Source organism: Phoxinus phoxinus, assembly GCF_949152265.1.
Source record: "Phoxinus phoxinus genome assembly, chromosome: 7".
Classification (NCBI taxonomy): Eukaryota; Metazoa; Chordata; class Actinopteri; order Cypriniformes; family Leuciscidae; genus Phoxinus; species Phoxinus phoxinus.
Window position 1 is genome coordinate 19,420,142 of NC_136882.1, and position 13,470 is coordinate 19,433,611.

At 36.6% G+C, this 13,470-nt stretch overlaps 2 protein-coding genes across 8 annotated transcripts in view; one reads left to right on the forward strand and one right to left on the reverse strand.

Annotated features, from left to right (window-relative positions):
- On the reverse strand, positions 1-11,527 carry ift88 (intraflagellar transport 88 homolog). 7 transcript variants are annotated; one of them, XM_079617832.1, is made up of 29 exons: positions 11,143-11,485; positions 10,689-10,775; positions 10,554-10,616; positions 10,379-10,438; positions 9,961-10,014; positions 9,808-9,871; positions 9,608-9,677; positions 9,383-9,473; positions 9,189-9,293; positions 9,005-9,107; positions 8,781-8,895; positions 8,427-8,658; positions 8,273-8,343; positions 8,060-8,146; positions 7,414-7,513; positions 6,930-7,016; positions 6,611-6,797; positions 6,341-6,449; positions 6,056-6,206; positions 4,403-4,518; positions 4,256-4,308; positions 4,100-4,165; positions 3,895-4,001; positions 3,475-3,535; positions 3,297-3,341; positions 2,282-2,326; positions 1,928-1,975; positions 789-902; positions 1-376 (listed from the first exon to the last, which is right to left on the reverse strand). In XM_079617832.1, exons 2-29 carry the CDS (start codon positions 10,773-10,775, stop codon positions 255-257), a joined length of 2,613 nt encoding a protein of 870 aa, XP_079473958.1. In that variant the 5' UTR covers positions 11,143-11,485; the 3' UTR covers positions 1-254. The 7 variants fall into 7 exon arrangements, with proteins under 7 accessions (XP_079473958.1, XP_079473959.1, XP_079473961.1 ...); XM_079617833.1 differs by having other exon boundaries at positions 11,168-11,482; XM_079617835.1 differs by lacking the exon at positions 3,297-3,341 and having other exon boundaries at positions 11,168-11,517.
- Positions 11,457-13,470, forward strand: part of cryl1 (crystallin, lambda 1) — a 20,117-nt gene continuing 18,103 nt past the window's right edge. Inside the window, exons 1-2 of the mRNA XM_079617839.1 lie at positions 11,457-11,642; positions 12,109-12,216. Of these exons, the coding sequence (XP_079473965.1) occupies positions 11,602-11,642; positions 12,109-12,216 (149 nt within the window). The 5' untranslated portion in view covers positions 11,457-11,601. The remainder of the gene's footprint in view (positions 11,643-12,108; positions 12,217-13,470) is intronic.

Sequence of the window (13,470 nt, forward strand, 5' to 3'; positions counted from 1 at the left end):
TAACTTCAAATCATCCAGGTTTTATTGTGTAGTCATACAGAATGCACAAAATGGATGAAATAAGATTTCCTAAATGCAAATATATATACAATGCATTGCGATTATAAAATATAGTAAAGCACAATGAAGGATTTAATGAAGTAATAATGAAGTATTTTTAAACTTCAGTGCTATTAGTTGAGCTGAAAATGCAGACAAATGTAGTATCTGGATATATATTAGACTTTCCACTGAATTGATCTCTGTTGCACTCATCACTCAGGCAGTAAGTCATCTCCCAGCTCTTCATCAGCAAACTCATCTTCCTCTGTGCGCTTCCTTGCTGCTGTTTTTGGTCTCTGCATTTGAGGCCCCAACGGATCGACATAAGATGCATCTAAAGTGATGAATACAATGGGAGCACTAAGTTACTATACTAATAGGTATATACTAATAAACTAAAAAAAAATATACTATACTAATAAATACTAATAAGTACTAATCATTTTTCCCTTTACATGAATGAGAAAACTCTTAGCTATAATATAAATCAGACAGAAAAAGGTAACATTATTTGATTAAGGGAATGTAATAATAATTAGTCATCATACATTTTTGCATTTGGCAGATGTATTGGCATTCGCTAGATCCATGCTCTACTGTTTGAGCTAAAGGAATGCAAAATGCCAAGCACGGTTTGTTTGGTGAAAAAGTAATTATTCTACCAGAATTGTATCTTTATTTGATTGTGTATTGGAGCCACAATGACAAGAACCTCCTTAAAAATGAAGACCAAAGTTGTTTCTCACCTATTTCCTGCTGAGTGCTGGCCTCATACGGCTCATTGGACCCGGGGAGAGTTTTCAGTTTAACGCTAAGCCTCTCACCCTTGGCGCTGGTGCCATGGTTGCTTTGTCCACTGTCTGAGAAAACACATCCACATGTTGAACTTGGAAACATTTCTGGAATGAGTGTTATTTTACAGTAGTGTCTGAACAGAAGGGGGGAAAAGGGCATTTGCATTTAAGTTGCCACCATCGACAATGCAAGCCATGCTGTGTTAGAACGCTGGTAAACAAAACAACAACAAAAAAGCAAGAAAAGCAACAGCTCCAGCTTGCACTTGAAGCAAAGCCTATGTGGAACTAGAATCCTAATTAAAGTGAGTTCATATGAATAGCATAATTGAAAGCATTTGTGTTGCACAAAGACAGCGGCACACAGCTGCATTTCACATTTCATCTGTGATGACAGGAACAGAGCGCTGTGGGACAGATGTGTGACGACCGGAGTCTGGCAGCCAGGTAACTTTGAGATCTTTAAACGTCCCAGCGACAAAACTCAAAGGCTTTAAAATGACAAGCCTTTTGCTGACATACAGTAGCACTCCCTACCCTGTCCACCAAACTGAGGAATCATGCCAGAATCAAGCTCAAACATTTATCACAAAAACAAAAAGCTAAATAAAACTGCTTCGGAGTAGTTGTGTTCATAAAATAAAAAAATCTTTAATGTGACAGTTCATGCATCCAAAATGGCAAGTAATATTAAAAATAGTACAGTAAGAAACTGTTGATATCAAGAGCACTATACCGGGATAGTGTTGTTCAGGAGTGTACTTGTGAAATATTTTACTGGTTTATTTGCACTCTGTGCTTTGCAAACAGAAAGGAGGTTCTGGAAACACGCTGTCAGACAGTGAGAGCGGGATATTCCATGGGAATAGTGGTTTTGGCAAAAAAAGGACATCCTCAGGCTTTCAGCACGTTTGCTTTCTGTTGTGCTGTGATTAAAATGATGTCCTTGGACGCTGTATCATGATGGGAAAACTTCAGGCTTTAAAACATCATTTGATACATGGACTAAGCAATGAAGCTATGTTTTTTGTTTGTTTTGAATCATCCGGAGGACTGATCATCTAAAGTGCTCAGTGAAATAGAGTACATACCTCTGCCCTGCTGCAGCACAGGACTATACTTAGCTTCAGAGCGAGAAACTGCGAGGAAAAGAAAGGAAAAAGAAGACGACAGATCTCTAAAGAGACAGTGGAAAGACTGTACAGAGAGTTGAGTGAGACCTAAAAATTGGGTTGCACCATGCAACAATGAAGATATTTTAGTGAATAAAGTCAGTGTTAACCTAGCATTGTGTGTTGAATGTGAGGAATGAATGACATCTGTAACAAAGCTCTATAACGGGGGCAGTAGCAGCAGTTTATTCCTGAGCTGAAGTTGTAATAGTCATACAGGTGGAGTGTGTGATCTCTTCCTCTAATGTAATTCTGTAATGAGTGTAGTCATACCACTGGCTCTCAGAGGAGGGGTATTGATGGGGCTTGAGCTGCTCCCTTTCAGGCGCATAGCCATGAACCGAATAACAGAGATAAACAATTAAAGACAACAACAGATTACTAACAAAACGTAGATGAAGCTGACAATATAAAAGTGAAAGAATGCAGGAAAAGAAAATGCTTTCTGTGAAGAAGAAATTAATTTCTGTCTTATTACTAGCTATGTTTCCATCCACACGTTTTTATCCAAATTAAGTGATATCGAATGAAAAATTTCATGAATATCGACTCAAATGAAATACGTTCAGTCTCATCGGATTTTATCTTGATCGATATACGGCTTATGCGATAAACGCTGATGGAAACGTTATTTGCCGAATAAATAATGAATTGCATTTTGTCTAGCAAAACTTTGTTCGCAAATGTTGGCTTGAATGTTGTGCGATTAAGTGCGAAAATTAATGGAAACACCTTAAAATGTCTCAAATCAATTCGATATACCAATTTGATCGCAAAACAGCATGTGACGTCATTACGCACATGTTTTTATTCGCTTTAAAGCCGTTGGATGGAAATACACTTACACCAGCTTTATTCGCATGAGTTTTTTTACCGAACTTCAGATAATCGATTGACAAGTGGATGGAAACTTAGCTATTGTCAAATTTAGCGATTTCATGAATGTGATTATATGCTGTGTCAGTATGACTGGCTGTAAATAAATTACACATACACAACCATTAAAATGTTTTGGGTCTGAAAGATTTTTTGGAGAGAAATTTGAAAAACTGTTAATCAGTTATCAATCATATATATAATTATAATATATATATTATTTCTAGACTATAAACTTAAAATAAACCATAATAAACCAAAATCTAAACTAAAGGGGAATTGTTAGATATCAAATCTCTAAATCATGTGATTTAGTTACTAAAGGAAAGCAGGTGTCTAAGGCACATACATATTCTTTTTGAAAAATCACATCACAGGACTAATAACTATATTAGGGCAGTTACAGTCATACCACTGGGTTTCTTAGGGGGAGTGTGTGTAAGGTTTGATGTATTTCCTGTTTACCAAGAGAGGCGGATAACAGGTTGAGGTTGATGGAAAAAGTCAAGTAAGAAGCAAGTATTGAGTTAATGAGCAGTATTTTATTTCAAAGTTGAATCGATGAGGTTGAGTTAAAGCGGTCCACTCACCACTGCCAGCGCTGCCTTCCCTGCGCCCTCGAGCACTGCTCTCCCTGCCAGATCTCACCCTCTGTGTGTGGGAATAACAGCATGCTGTCAAATACTGGCCATTTCTCCAGCTCTCAATATGGGGAATGTGCTCAAATATTTTATATACAGACCAACACACAGGTTCCTCAGTAATCAACCATAGGTTTACTGGCTAAAGGAACAGGTGAAGAAGAAATCCAGGTAATCTCTCTCTCTCTCTTTTAGTTTTAAATTCTAAAATACGAAACTCCACACTTGATTTAGAGACAGTCGCTTATCCCTCTAATCTAGACAGTTATATGTGTTTTTTGTTCACTCCTCACTTTCACTTCTATTTCCTTTCATTTAAGGAAGCTAAAGAGGCCCAAATATAAACAGCACCAAGAGAAATCAGGGTACCTGCTCTCTAATCTCCTTCATTTTTTCAACTTTCTTCAGTTTGGTGGCATAATCCTGCACCTCTTTTAGTCCCATATCAGTGCACAGCCTGACCAGGAAGCGTAGGCCTGTCCGATAGATAGATGATGAATGGCATGAGATGCAAATCTACTAGATAAGCACAAAGAATCAAAGGGGGAAAAAACTGTTGTGTTGAGCACATTACATTCAACATTTTCAGGAAATTTCCGATGAATGTCCTTGTAGGTCTCGAGAGCCTTTTGATAATTCCCTGAAAACAAATGAAAAACATAAATCATGACTCTGAGATGACAGCTTATGGTTAAAATTATTAAATGTATTAGTATTGTCAAGTTCATACCACTTCTCCTGTAACAGCTAGCCACCATCAGCTGCCACTTGACCTGTGTTGGTCTGAAATTCATGATACATCATTAATATAAATATCTATATGTATAAATACATGCCGAATATTCATGATAAATACATATGATATTTAGTAACTTACTGTATAAGGGTAGCTCTCTCAAAGTACTGAATAGCTTTCTCACAGAACTGGGTGTCGATGTAATATGCTCCCAACCATTCAATGACACTAATGTTTGAGGGAAAATACCTGTACGACTGAAATAAACAACATAACATTTTTTTTTTTTTTAAATGTTACCTCCTTTGAATCTTTTTCTTTAGAGTAACTTACGTTTTGTAATAGACAACTATCACAATAACTGTAATCCATAAATTATATAGAACATTCTTTTTAAATATCCCCTTAAGCGGCACCCCCCTTTTTTTAATAGACATGAAAATGCACATTCCGAACTTAAATGGTTGTAATTCAAGAATGCTTTGGAATATAGAAGATTGGTCTTGTTTTAAAGAAGACATTTGGCAGATTTGTGTAGAATTTAAACAAATTAAGAAAGTTAAATATAAAAAAAAGTTATAGAAGTTTGAGTTTATGAAAATGTACAATGTTAAAAATTTAATTATTCATATTTTATATAAAATATATATTTTCAAAACCTGATGGACTCTAAAAATGCACACAAAAAAAAAAATCAAAGCCAAAAATCTGAACAAGTCGTGTTTCAAATTTTAGGTTGATATCTCAAAAAAAAAGCTTTTAGTGAGATTTTGTTTGGGCGCAGTGCCAAACTCTTTCACCAGTTGATATTACTGCCCATATAAGCGCGCCTCCATTTCCATATTGTTTGAGTGATCTGAACCATTATTTTTAAAATTTTCATACAATTTATGAAGTAGACATCCCATTCAGAAGTAGTATTGGAAGTGTGGCAGATTTTGAAATGAATTCAACCTCTAAGAAACACAAAAAGAACATGTATGTGGAATAGCTCGCTACCACATCACAAATGGTGAATCTATTATTTTCAAAACATTTTCAGACCTTTTTTTCTAAAAGAAGTGAATGGATAATATCTTTTGAACTCTTGTTCAAAACTGAGGTTTCTACCATTCTTTCATGATTTTTCATGTTCATCACTATTTCAAAATAAAGGTCTGAACACGCCTTAGGAGTATGCAAATATTCTTGTTGCAAATTGATAAATTACGACTCCTCTGTAATTTATTTTGAAAATGAGTCACCAAATATGTAAACTAGAGATTGTAAGCTTTCAAATTATATATAGTTTGTCAATATTAGTTTAGGTTTAGTATAAGATATTACTGTTTTAAATATGTAATGGCTGTGCCAATATAAGGGGATATCCACTAAAATCTGGACTGCAATCTATATGATTGCCACCTATGCATGTCTTGCTTCCTTTAAATAAATTGTATTTAATACAATTATATTTAATGATATTTAACTGTTATCTTAAGAAAGCAAGACATGCATAGGTGCTCATATATATATATATATATATATATATATATATATATATATAAAATATAGTTAAATATTTAATAATTTCATTTGAGATTTAATTTATCATTATTATATATTAGTTAAATTTAAACAGTTTTAAGTACAGCTATTTATTTGAAAAATGAATGTATAAATGTACGATGACAAGAACAATCCTTGTTTTTATTTTTAAGTCCTGCATTTATTTTATTCAAACCACATCACTTGAGATGTGACTAATGACATGTCATGTTAAGTGGTGGTTTTAGGGAAAAACATTTTTTTTACCTCATAATAGTACTGGAAGGCCTGAGATTTGTCTCCTTCATTGTCATAGAGGTCTCCCAGTTTGGCCAGCACCTGGGCATCTGTGGGGGTCACACTGGTGAGCTGCATCAGCCACTCAATGGCCTGATGAGGGTCCTCCAACATCTCATATCTAAAGCTGCTTAAGGAATATGACTCTTAACAAGCACTCATGATATTTCTTGGCAATTGAAATTCCAAAAACTGTCATAAAACAGACTTTCATTTAATATAAATGTTGAATGCTGATGTTTAAAGGAAGGATACAGATTAGCCAGCTGGTACATGACCTGAGCACTGTTTCTGAGGATAGCGTGCAGTTTGAGGAAGCAATCCAGGGCTTCATCCAGCCTACCCAACCGTTTATAGGTCAAACCTGCATGAGGATACAGAGATTTCTGCTTTAAAAGGACTTACATTATTAATATATAGTCTTGGTCTCAGCTGAAACATTGTAAATGTAGAAAGGTTAAAGCATGTGTAATGTAAATCTCATGCAGTGTAACCCTTAAGGATGTCATATTTGTAATGGCAGACCTAAGTTATAGAGAGCTTCAGTACAGGACGAGTCATTGCGAAGAGCCTCCTTATAAAACTCTGCTGCTTTCTCATAGTCCTCTTTCACAAACACTGTGTTGCCTTTGTTAATGAGGGCAGCAGGGTTGTAGCGGTCGGCGCTCATGGCTAGCTCAGCATAGCGGTCAGCCTGGTCGTAATCTTTTTCCTGGAGAAAATACATAAGCAGCAAAACAAGAGCATATCTTATTAAACATACCTGAGATCATTATTAACACAATGTGATAAATACAGCCATTTCCAGTTCTTTAATGTCAATGCTTTATAGCTCTATACTCACCAAAAAGTAGAGAAAAGACAGATTAGTAGCAGCAGCACTTTTTACCCGACTGTCCTTCTTCTCAAACATCTTTAGCGTCTCCACTGCCTGAAAAAAAAAGTGATTAAGCATATTCATAGTGTTCGCAGTGACTTCAAGGAAATTAGTGACATAAATAGATAATTTCTTTGAATAATACACTTGAGATACATCACAATTACATTTGCTGCTACATAAAATGAGAGAAGCAAGGCAGCACAACACAATATCAGCACACGTATACAGGGCCTACTGCAGAAACACACAGGTTCTCCAAAAACATACCTCAGCCTCAAGAGTCATGCAGATGGACAGGCAAGAAAACAAAATAAAATGGACCATTGAATGTGAAAAGTGTTAAAAGACAGAAACAAGGGTTCCACACAGACATAGAGCAAAATGGCTCTCTTCTGTGGTAATATGTCAAATGCAACGCAATTTGAGTGTGTCTCAGGGTCAGATCTACCTGTTTGAAGTCTCTCTGTCTTAAGTACGTAATAGCTTTATTGATCTCCAAGTCATTTGCAAGCTCCACGTATTGTGAACCCTTCACCATGTCCACACACCTAAAAAAAATGGATGCATATAATAACTATTTAAAATAAATACTATTGTTAAAGGAATGTTGTGGGATTTAACGCCCTCTTGTGGAAAACTTACACTACCATTTAAAAGTTTGGGGTTGGTAAGACGTTTTAATGTTTTGGAAAGAAATCTCTTATCTCTTAAAAATACAGTAATTTACACTGTTTAACACAATTTAAACTGTTTTAAAATGTAATTTATTCATATTATGGCAAATCTGAATTTTCAGCAGCCATTACACCAGTACTTAGTGTCACATGATCCTTCAGAAATAATTCTAAGAAAAAAATTATGATATTATTATCAATATTCTCCTGCTTCATATTTTTGTGATTATGCATTTTTCATACAACTGTGATATATTTCTTCAGGATTCATTGAATAAAAAGAACAGCATTTATTTGAAAAATAAAAAATCTTTCGTAACATTATAAATGTCTTTATTGTCACGTTTGATCAACTTAATGCATCCTTTCTGAGAAATCTTAATGACTCCAAACTTTTGAATGATTGTATAAACTACTTACCAGTCAAACCCAGCTGCAAATGACGACTCAATGGCTGGAGCAATAAGCTTGGCTGAGGTCATTATGTATTTTTCTGCAAGTGCTTTCCTAGAAGGAAAAACCAAACGATAGAAGACGATGCAGATACACTGAAATGTAATATGTGGAGATTAATAAATGCCAAGCTCTAGACAGTATTATAGATCCAACAGATTGCGTAATACATTATAATACCTATCCCTTTCCATTTGGTGAAGCTTATCATTCTTTATTGCCTCAATCACCATGTTTGCATGAGGGTCATCCTGAAATGTAAAAAGGAAACATACAAATTTGATCTAATTCAGTTTAAATGTATGACTAACAAGGATTTTAACGATGCACTCACATTTGCAGGGATATACTTGTCTTCATCATCAATACCGAGGGGCACGCAAATGAGTTTTTGAAAAGCTTTCTTCATCCTCTCACGGTCTCCGATGGCATAGTAGCACAGGATGAGGTTGAAGCCTGTCTTTATGTTGGGATTCTCACTCATGATGTACTCAAAGGACGTGATGGCATCTGAGTACTGGCCCATATGTATGAACACAACTCCAATGTTCTGCATGATCTTGATCCTATACAATAAGGGAAAGTTACATATTGAAAATCCTGCCAAATTGCTTACAACTTGAATAAATTGAAGGGTGCAATTTAAATACGCAGTTCACACAACAAACGTACTGAACTAAATACTGACCTCATTGCATTGTGGGCATTTGAGATCTGATCCAAAGCCATGCGGTAAAATTTGATAGCTTTTGTGTAATTCTTTTGCTTGAAATAGATATTTGCCATGTTTACTTTCAATCGACCTATAGTAGGGAAAGTGGTTACAGAAAACCTAAAATTAGAAACACATTTAAATCAAAGGGAATTGAATTTGGATTAAGATATTTTAAATAATATTTGCAATTCGCTCACCGGCATTATTGAACATTTTGTTCTTCACAATGACTTGGTATGTGTTCAAAGCCTCAGTGTACATGTCATTACTGGCATATTGGTTTGCTAAATTGAACAATACCTGAACAAAGCATAAATAAAGCATGTGAAATTTCTGAGTTTTCAGTCAAGATATGTATTTTATATGGAGCAATGAACTCACAGAGTAGGTCAGATCCAGATTGATGTGGTCTGCAGTGCCTGTTTGTTCTCTCTGTCTCACCAGAGCCCTTTCCTTCCTGCCCGCCTCTTTGGCTTTCTCTAGAGACTGTAGAAAAAAAGATAATTCAGAATCTAAATAAAAATCCTTTAAAATCTTTAAAGCCACGTATAGCAGTTATACCCAGCTATACCCACCAGCTGAAGATCCCCATGAGCATGAGCGAGACAGCTCTCCTCTATCAAATCATTCACCTTCTTTTCCAGGATCTTTATCTTTTCCTCTGGTCTGAACAAGAAAACAAACAATTAAACCAAAAATGTGTGTCCGTCTCCAAGTAAAACTATAGATGTCAAGGGGGATCTAGTAAACAAAACTTGTCAATGGCTTCTCAAGCGCTATGAAAACAGACGGACGCATACGTGTCTTCGTTCTGTTTCTCTAATGGAGGGGCTGGTCCTTTTGATTGTCCCAGTGGATCAAACACTGAGCCTGCAAATTCAAACAATCAAAATGAAGGAAGTTAAACTCAGAAGTTAAAATATTCTATATCATTATGAGACAGTTAAACATAGAGTGCCTGGACAGCACATGTGCAAGAGGGTTTCTTGTGTGAAAGCACCTCTAGCTATAGATGAAGAATATCCTGCTGCCCGCACTGCAGTCATGGGACGAGCCGCACCGTCCTGTACAACACACACACAAAAAATAGAAAACTAATAAAATGTCATTCCATATTATACAAAGAGAAAATAAACGAGAAATTGTGTCCCACCTGAACAGCTCCAGTCATAGGCCTTCCCATTGCAGTGCCAACAGGCATCCGAGACTGGAATATTAACATCAGAAATATAAAGACATAAGAGGAAATAACAAATAGAATCAACTTACTTTACTGACAAACTCAGCCTCGAAATCCCTTACTGAAGCATGAAATACAGTCCATTTCTCAATATAGTCCATTTCTATACCCGAGTTCTATACGAGTTCATTTTCCCAATATTTGATTATCTTGATTCTTTCTGACTGTATATTCTCTCACCCCGCAGGGCCAGTGACCTTTCCTGTCCTGACAGCTTTCTTCCTGATTATAAGACATAATGCATTCTTCTAACATGCTATCACGCTAACTTGCAAAGCTTTATGATTTTGAGTCAAAAATGTAGTAGTGTAAATCCATAAGCTCTACTCACCCCATACGCTGTTCCAATCGGTCGCCCTCCAATAGCAGTGCCAGGATATTTTGCGGTCATCTAAAAATATTAATTAAACAAATGTAGTGTCTATTATTAATGAAATATGTGTGTGTGCTGCTGATGTGCCTGTGCTTCCATACAGCACTTTTAGCAGCAGATGCTATTCACTTACTGGTGGTCTTCTGCCATGACTTGTCCTGACGGCCTGCTGAAAGCCCACATCGTTGTTAAGATCCTGCAAGGACAGGAAAATGAGCATGCATAAAAGCAAGAGATGACATTTAATAAATGCAAGGTATTAGTGCACCTCTGAGTCAAAAGTCGGATTGTAATCATTATAGCCTGTATACAAATCATCATCCTCTTCCTCTGGGACAAGATGCACGTTCTCCATCTGAAAAAAAACAACAAGCAAAACTCATAAAAGTCTCTGATGTAAATGAGACATTATATTTGGAAAAGCAAGAAAGCAGGAGATCATATAACCTTAACGTTAGGCTAATTATAACTTATTAGAATATAAGGCATTCAGGCAACAATGTAGACATTTGATTCATACTATACAGTGGGAACATATATAAAACAAGATACTTTTAGACATTATTTTGAACAAATATGCGATTTCCTCTGTTACAAGAACACGTTTCTTGACAAGAACACATTCGTTCAAGTTACACGGCTAGCGAGTGACCATGCCGCTTATCTCGTATACAAGTACACTTCCAACATCTGTGGTTGTGAATTATGATAGTTTAACTTACCCGGTAAACAGAACAGTTTGCCTACCGATGAAAAGTGTAAATTAATGTCCGTATTAAGTTGAACTATTCAGTGAATGTGGCCCAGCAATAAGCTAACGTTACAGCTCGCGCTAACTAAGCTGAGCAACAACACATCGGTTGCTAGGATACAGAGATGGGTTGCCATAAGCTGCACACAAGCGATTTTCGCTATTCGTTGTTGAATTGCTTGTGTTCGTGTCTTTATATATTTTCTTTTAACATTGTATTTCTAAATAAACGTAAAAACGTCTGGGCTTAAATCCAGTGAATTATCCTTCTGCAAAAATCCTGATGTATTTAGGCATGTGTGAGACGCCGTAGCTCCGCCTTTCCTTCGTACGTACAGACAGGCACATGATAACCTGAAGTCTGGTGATTTTGGGCTCTTGGAAAGTAGCCGCTTGAGTTAAACTTTTGATTTCTGTAAACGAGACTGCGATGAGTTCATTAAAAGGAAAGATCATTACTGTTGTCGGAAGGTGAGAGTTAACCTGTCAGTCTGTCAAATTGGGCAGACATGATGATAGTAACAGATTAGCTGAGTGGTCTTTGAACTCTACTATTATGAATGTAGCCTATTTCTCCAGATTTCTCCATATCAGAATAGTGCGTCTGAAAAATTAATTGCAATCTTGAACGATCAAACTAAAATTAGCACGTGACTCATAGTGTGCTCATTTGACATATTTTGGGTAGATTTGCTTTGTGCAAAAAAATGTCAGGGTTATTCTGACAGGATGTGCATGCATGCTCATCAAAGTATTTAAGTCTGTGAATTCATGTTTGTCATGCACTAAAGGTCATTGCAAAATTGAAGTTCCTATTGAATTATTATCAGACACGTCCCTTATTCTGGAATATAGCATTGATTCTCACTAATCTTGACCTATATTTGTATTTGACTTGTTTACAATGCTGTCTTTTTTATGTATGTGGTTCATAAAGTGGACTGATTGGCCGCTCCTGGGCCATGGTGTTCCTGAGTGGAGGATACAAGGTCAAGATCTATGACAACAAACCAGGACAAGCATCAGGGGCCATCACAGAGATCAGGTCAGTGGAAAACAGGGAAAATAATTGAACTAGTGACCCCTCAGTCAAAATTACCCATTGACCCAAATTCTCTCCCATCATTGCTCAACTTTTGTCAGTGCAAGTTTGTGACCCATTTTGAGGGCACAAACTATAAAATCCAATGCTGAGGGCAGCTAAATAGACTTAGGGCCCTATCTTGCACCCAGTGCAATTGACTTTTGTACAATGACGCATGTATCATTCCTATTTTGCACACGCACAGCAGACTTTTCCCTCCACAGACACACGTCGGTAAATTAGGGAATGAACTTGCGTCCCCGTGGGCGGTTTAGCGAAAAGAGGAGGCGTGTTCCGGCGCAAACGTTCCCTGGTGCTATTTTGCAGTATCAGAAAACAATTCCGTGTTATTCAGATGCTATTTTAAGGGCGCATACTTGGCCGTAATGTAGCGTGTGCACAACGCGCAAGCGCATACACTTTGCTTCTTCATCTACTACACGGACGCAGAAGTTCCAATTTTTGCAAACCATACATAATTACAAGGAAAAATATTACCACACGAGGGAAATGTTGAACACAAAAGACGACATTTTAAAGAATGTTGGTAACCAGACAGTTGACGGTAGCCATTGACTTCCATAGTATTTATTTTTTTCTTTCTTCCTACTATGGAAGTCAATTGGGGGTTCTTTTGTTTTCAACAGAAGAAAGAAAATTATATAGGTGTTGGAACAATTTGAGGGTGAGAAAGTAATGATAGCTTGATTCACCTCTTCTGTCACCAGAGGGAGTTGTAGAGCTTTCTGTCTCCTAGATATGAATCTCTAGATGCCCTGACTTGAATGCAGTAGGCAAATAGTCAGCTGCAAATATGGCTTGGCCCCAAAAAAAAATCTAACAAAAGGTTTCTCAGTGGTTTACAGTACAGTAGTATCAGATGTACTTAAAACATACTAAAGGTTTACCAAAGTTTGACTCCAAGAAAGGTCCCATTTTCAAAATGGCGGCAGTCAGGTCCTTAAAATGACCATTACTCCTTTGTATTCCTCCTAGACCAGGAATACTGGTGCCTGATACATGTTTTGGCCATGTACTATTATAATTAGCATATTTGTATGATAGATAAGTGATTACAAGTACAATTATATTTTAAAGCAATTGGTTACAAGCATATTTATGTGAAAAATAAGTATAATTTCCCTTAAGTAATTGCTTTTCCCTTATGTAATCTCCTTTCTCATATCGTTTTGCCTAGTGTTGGTGGTTTCTGTG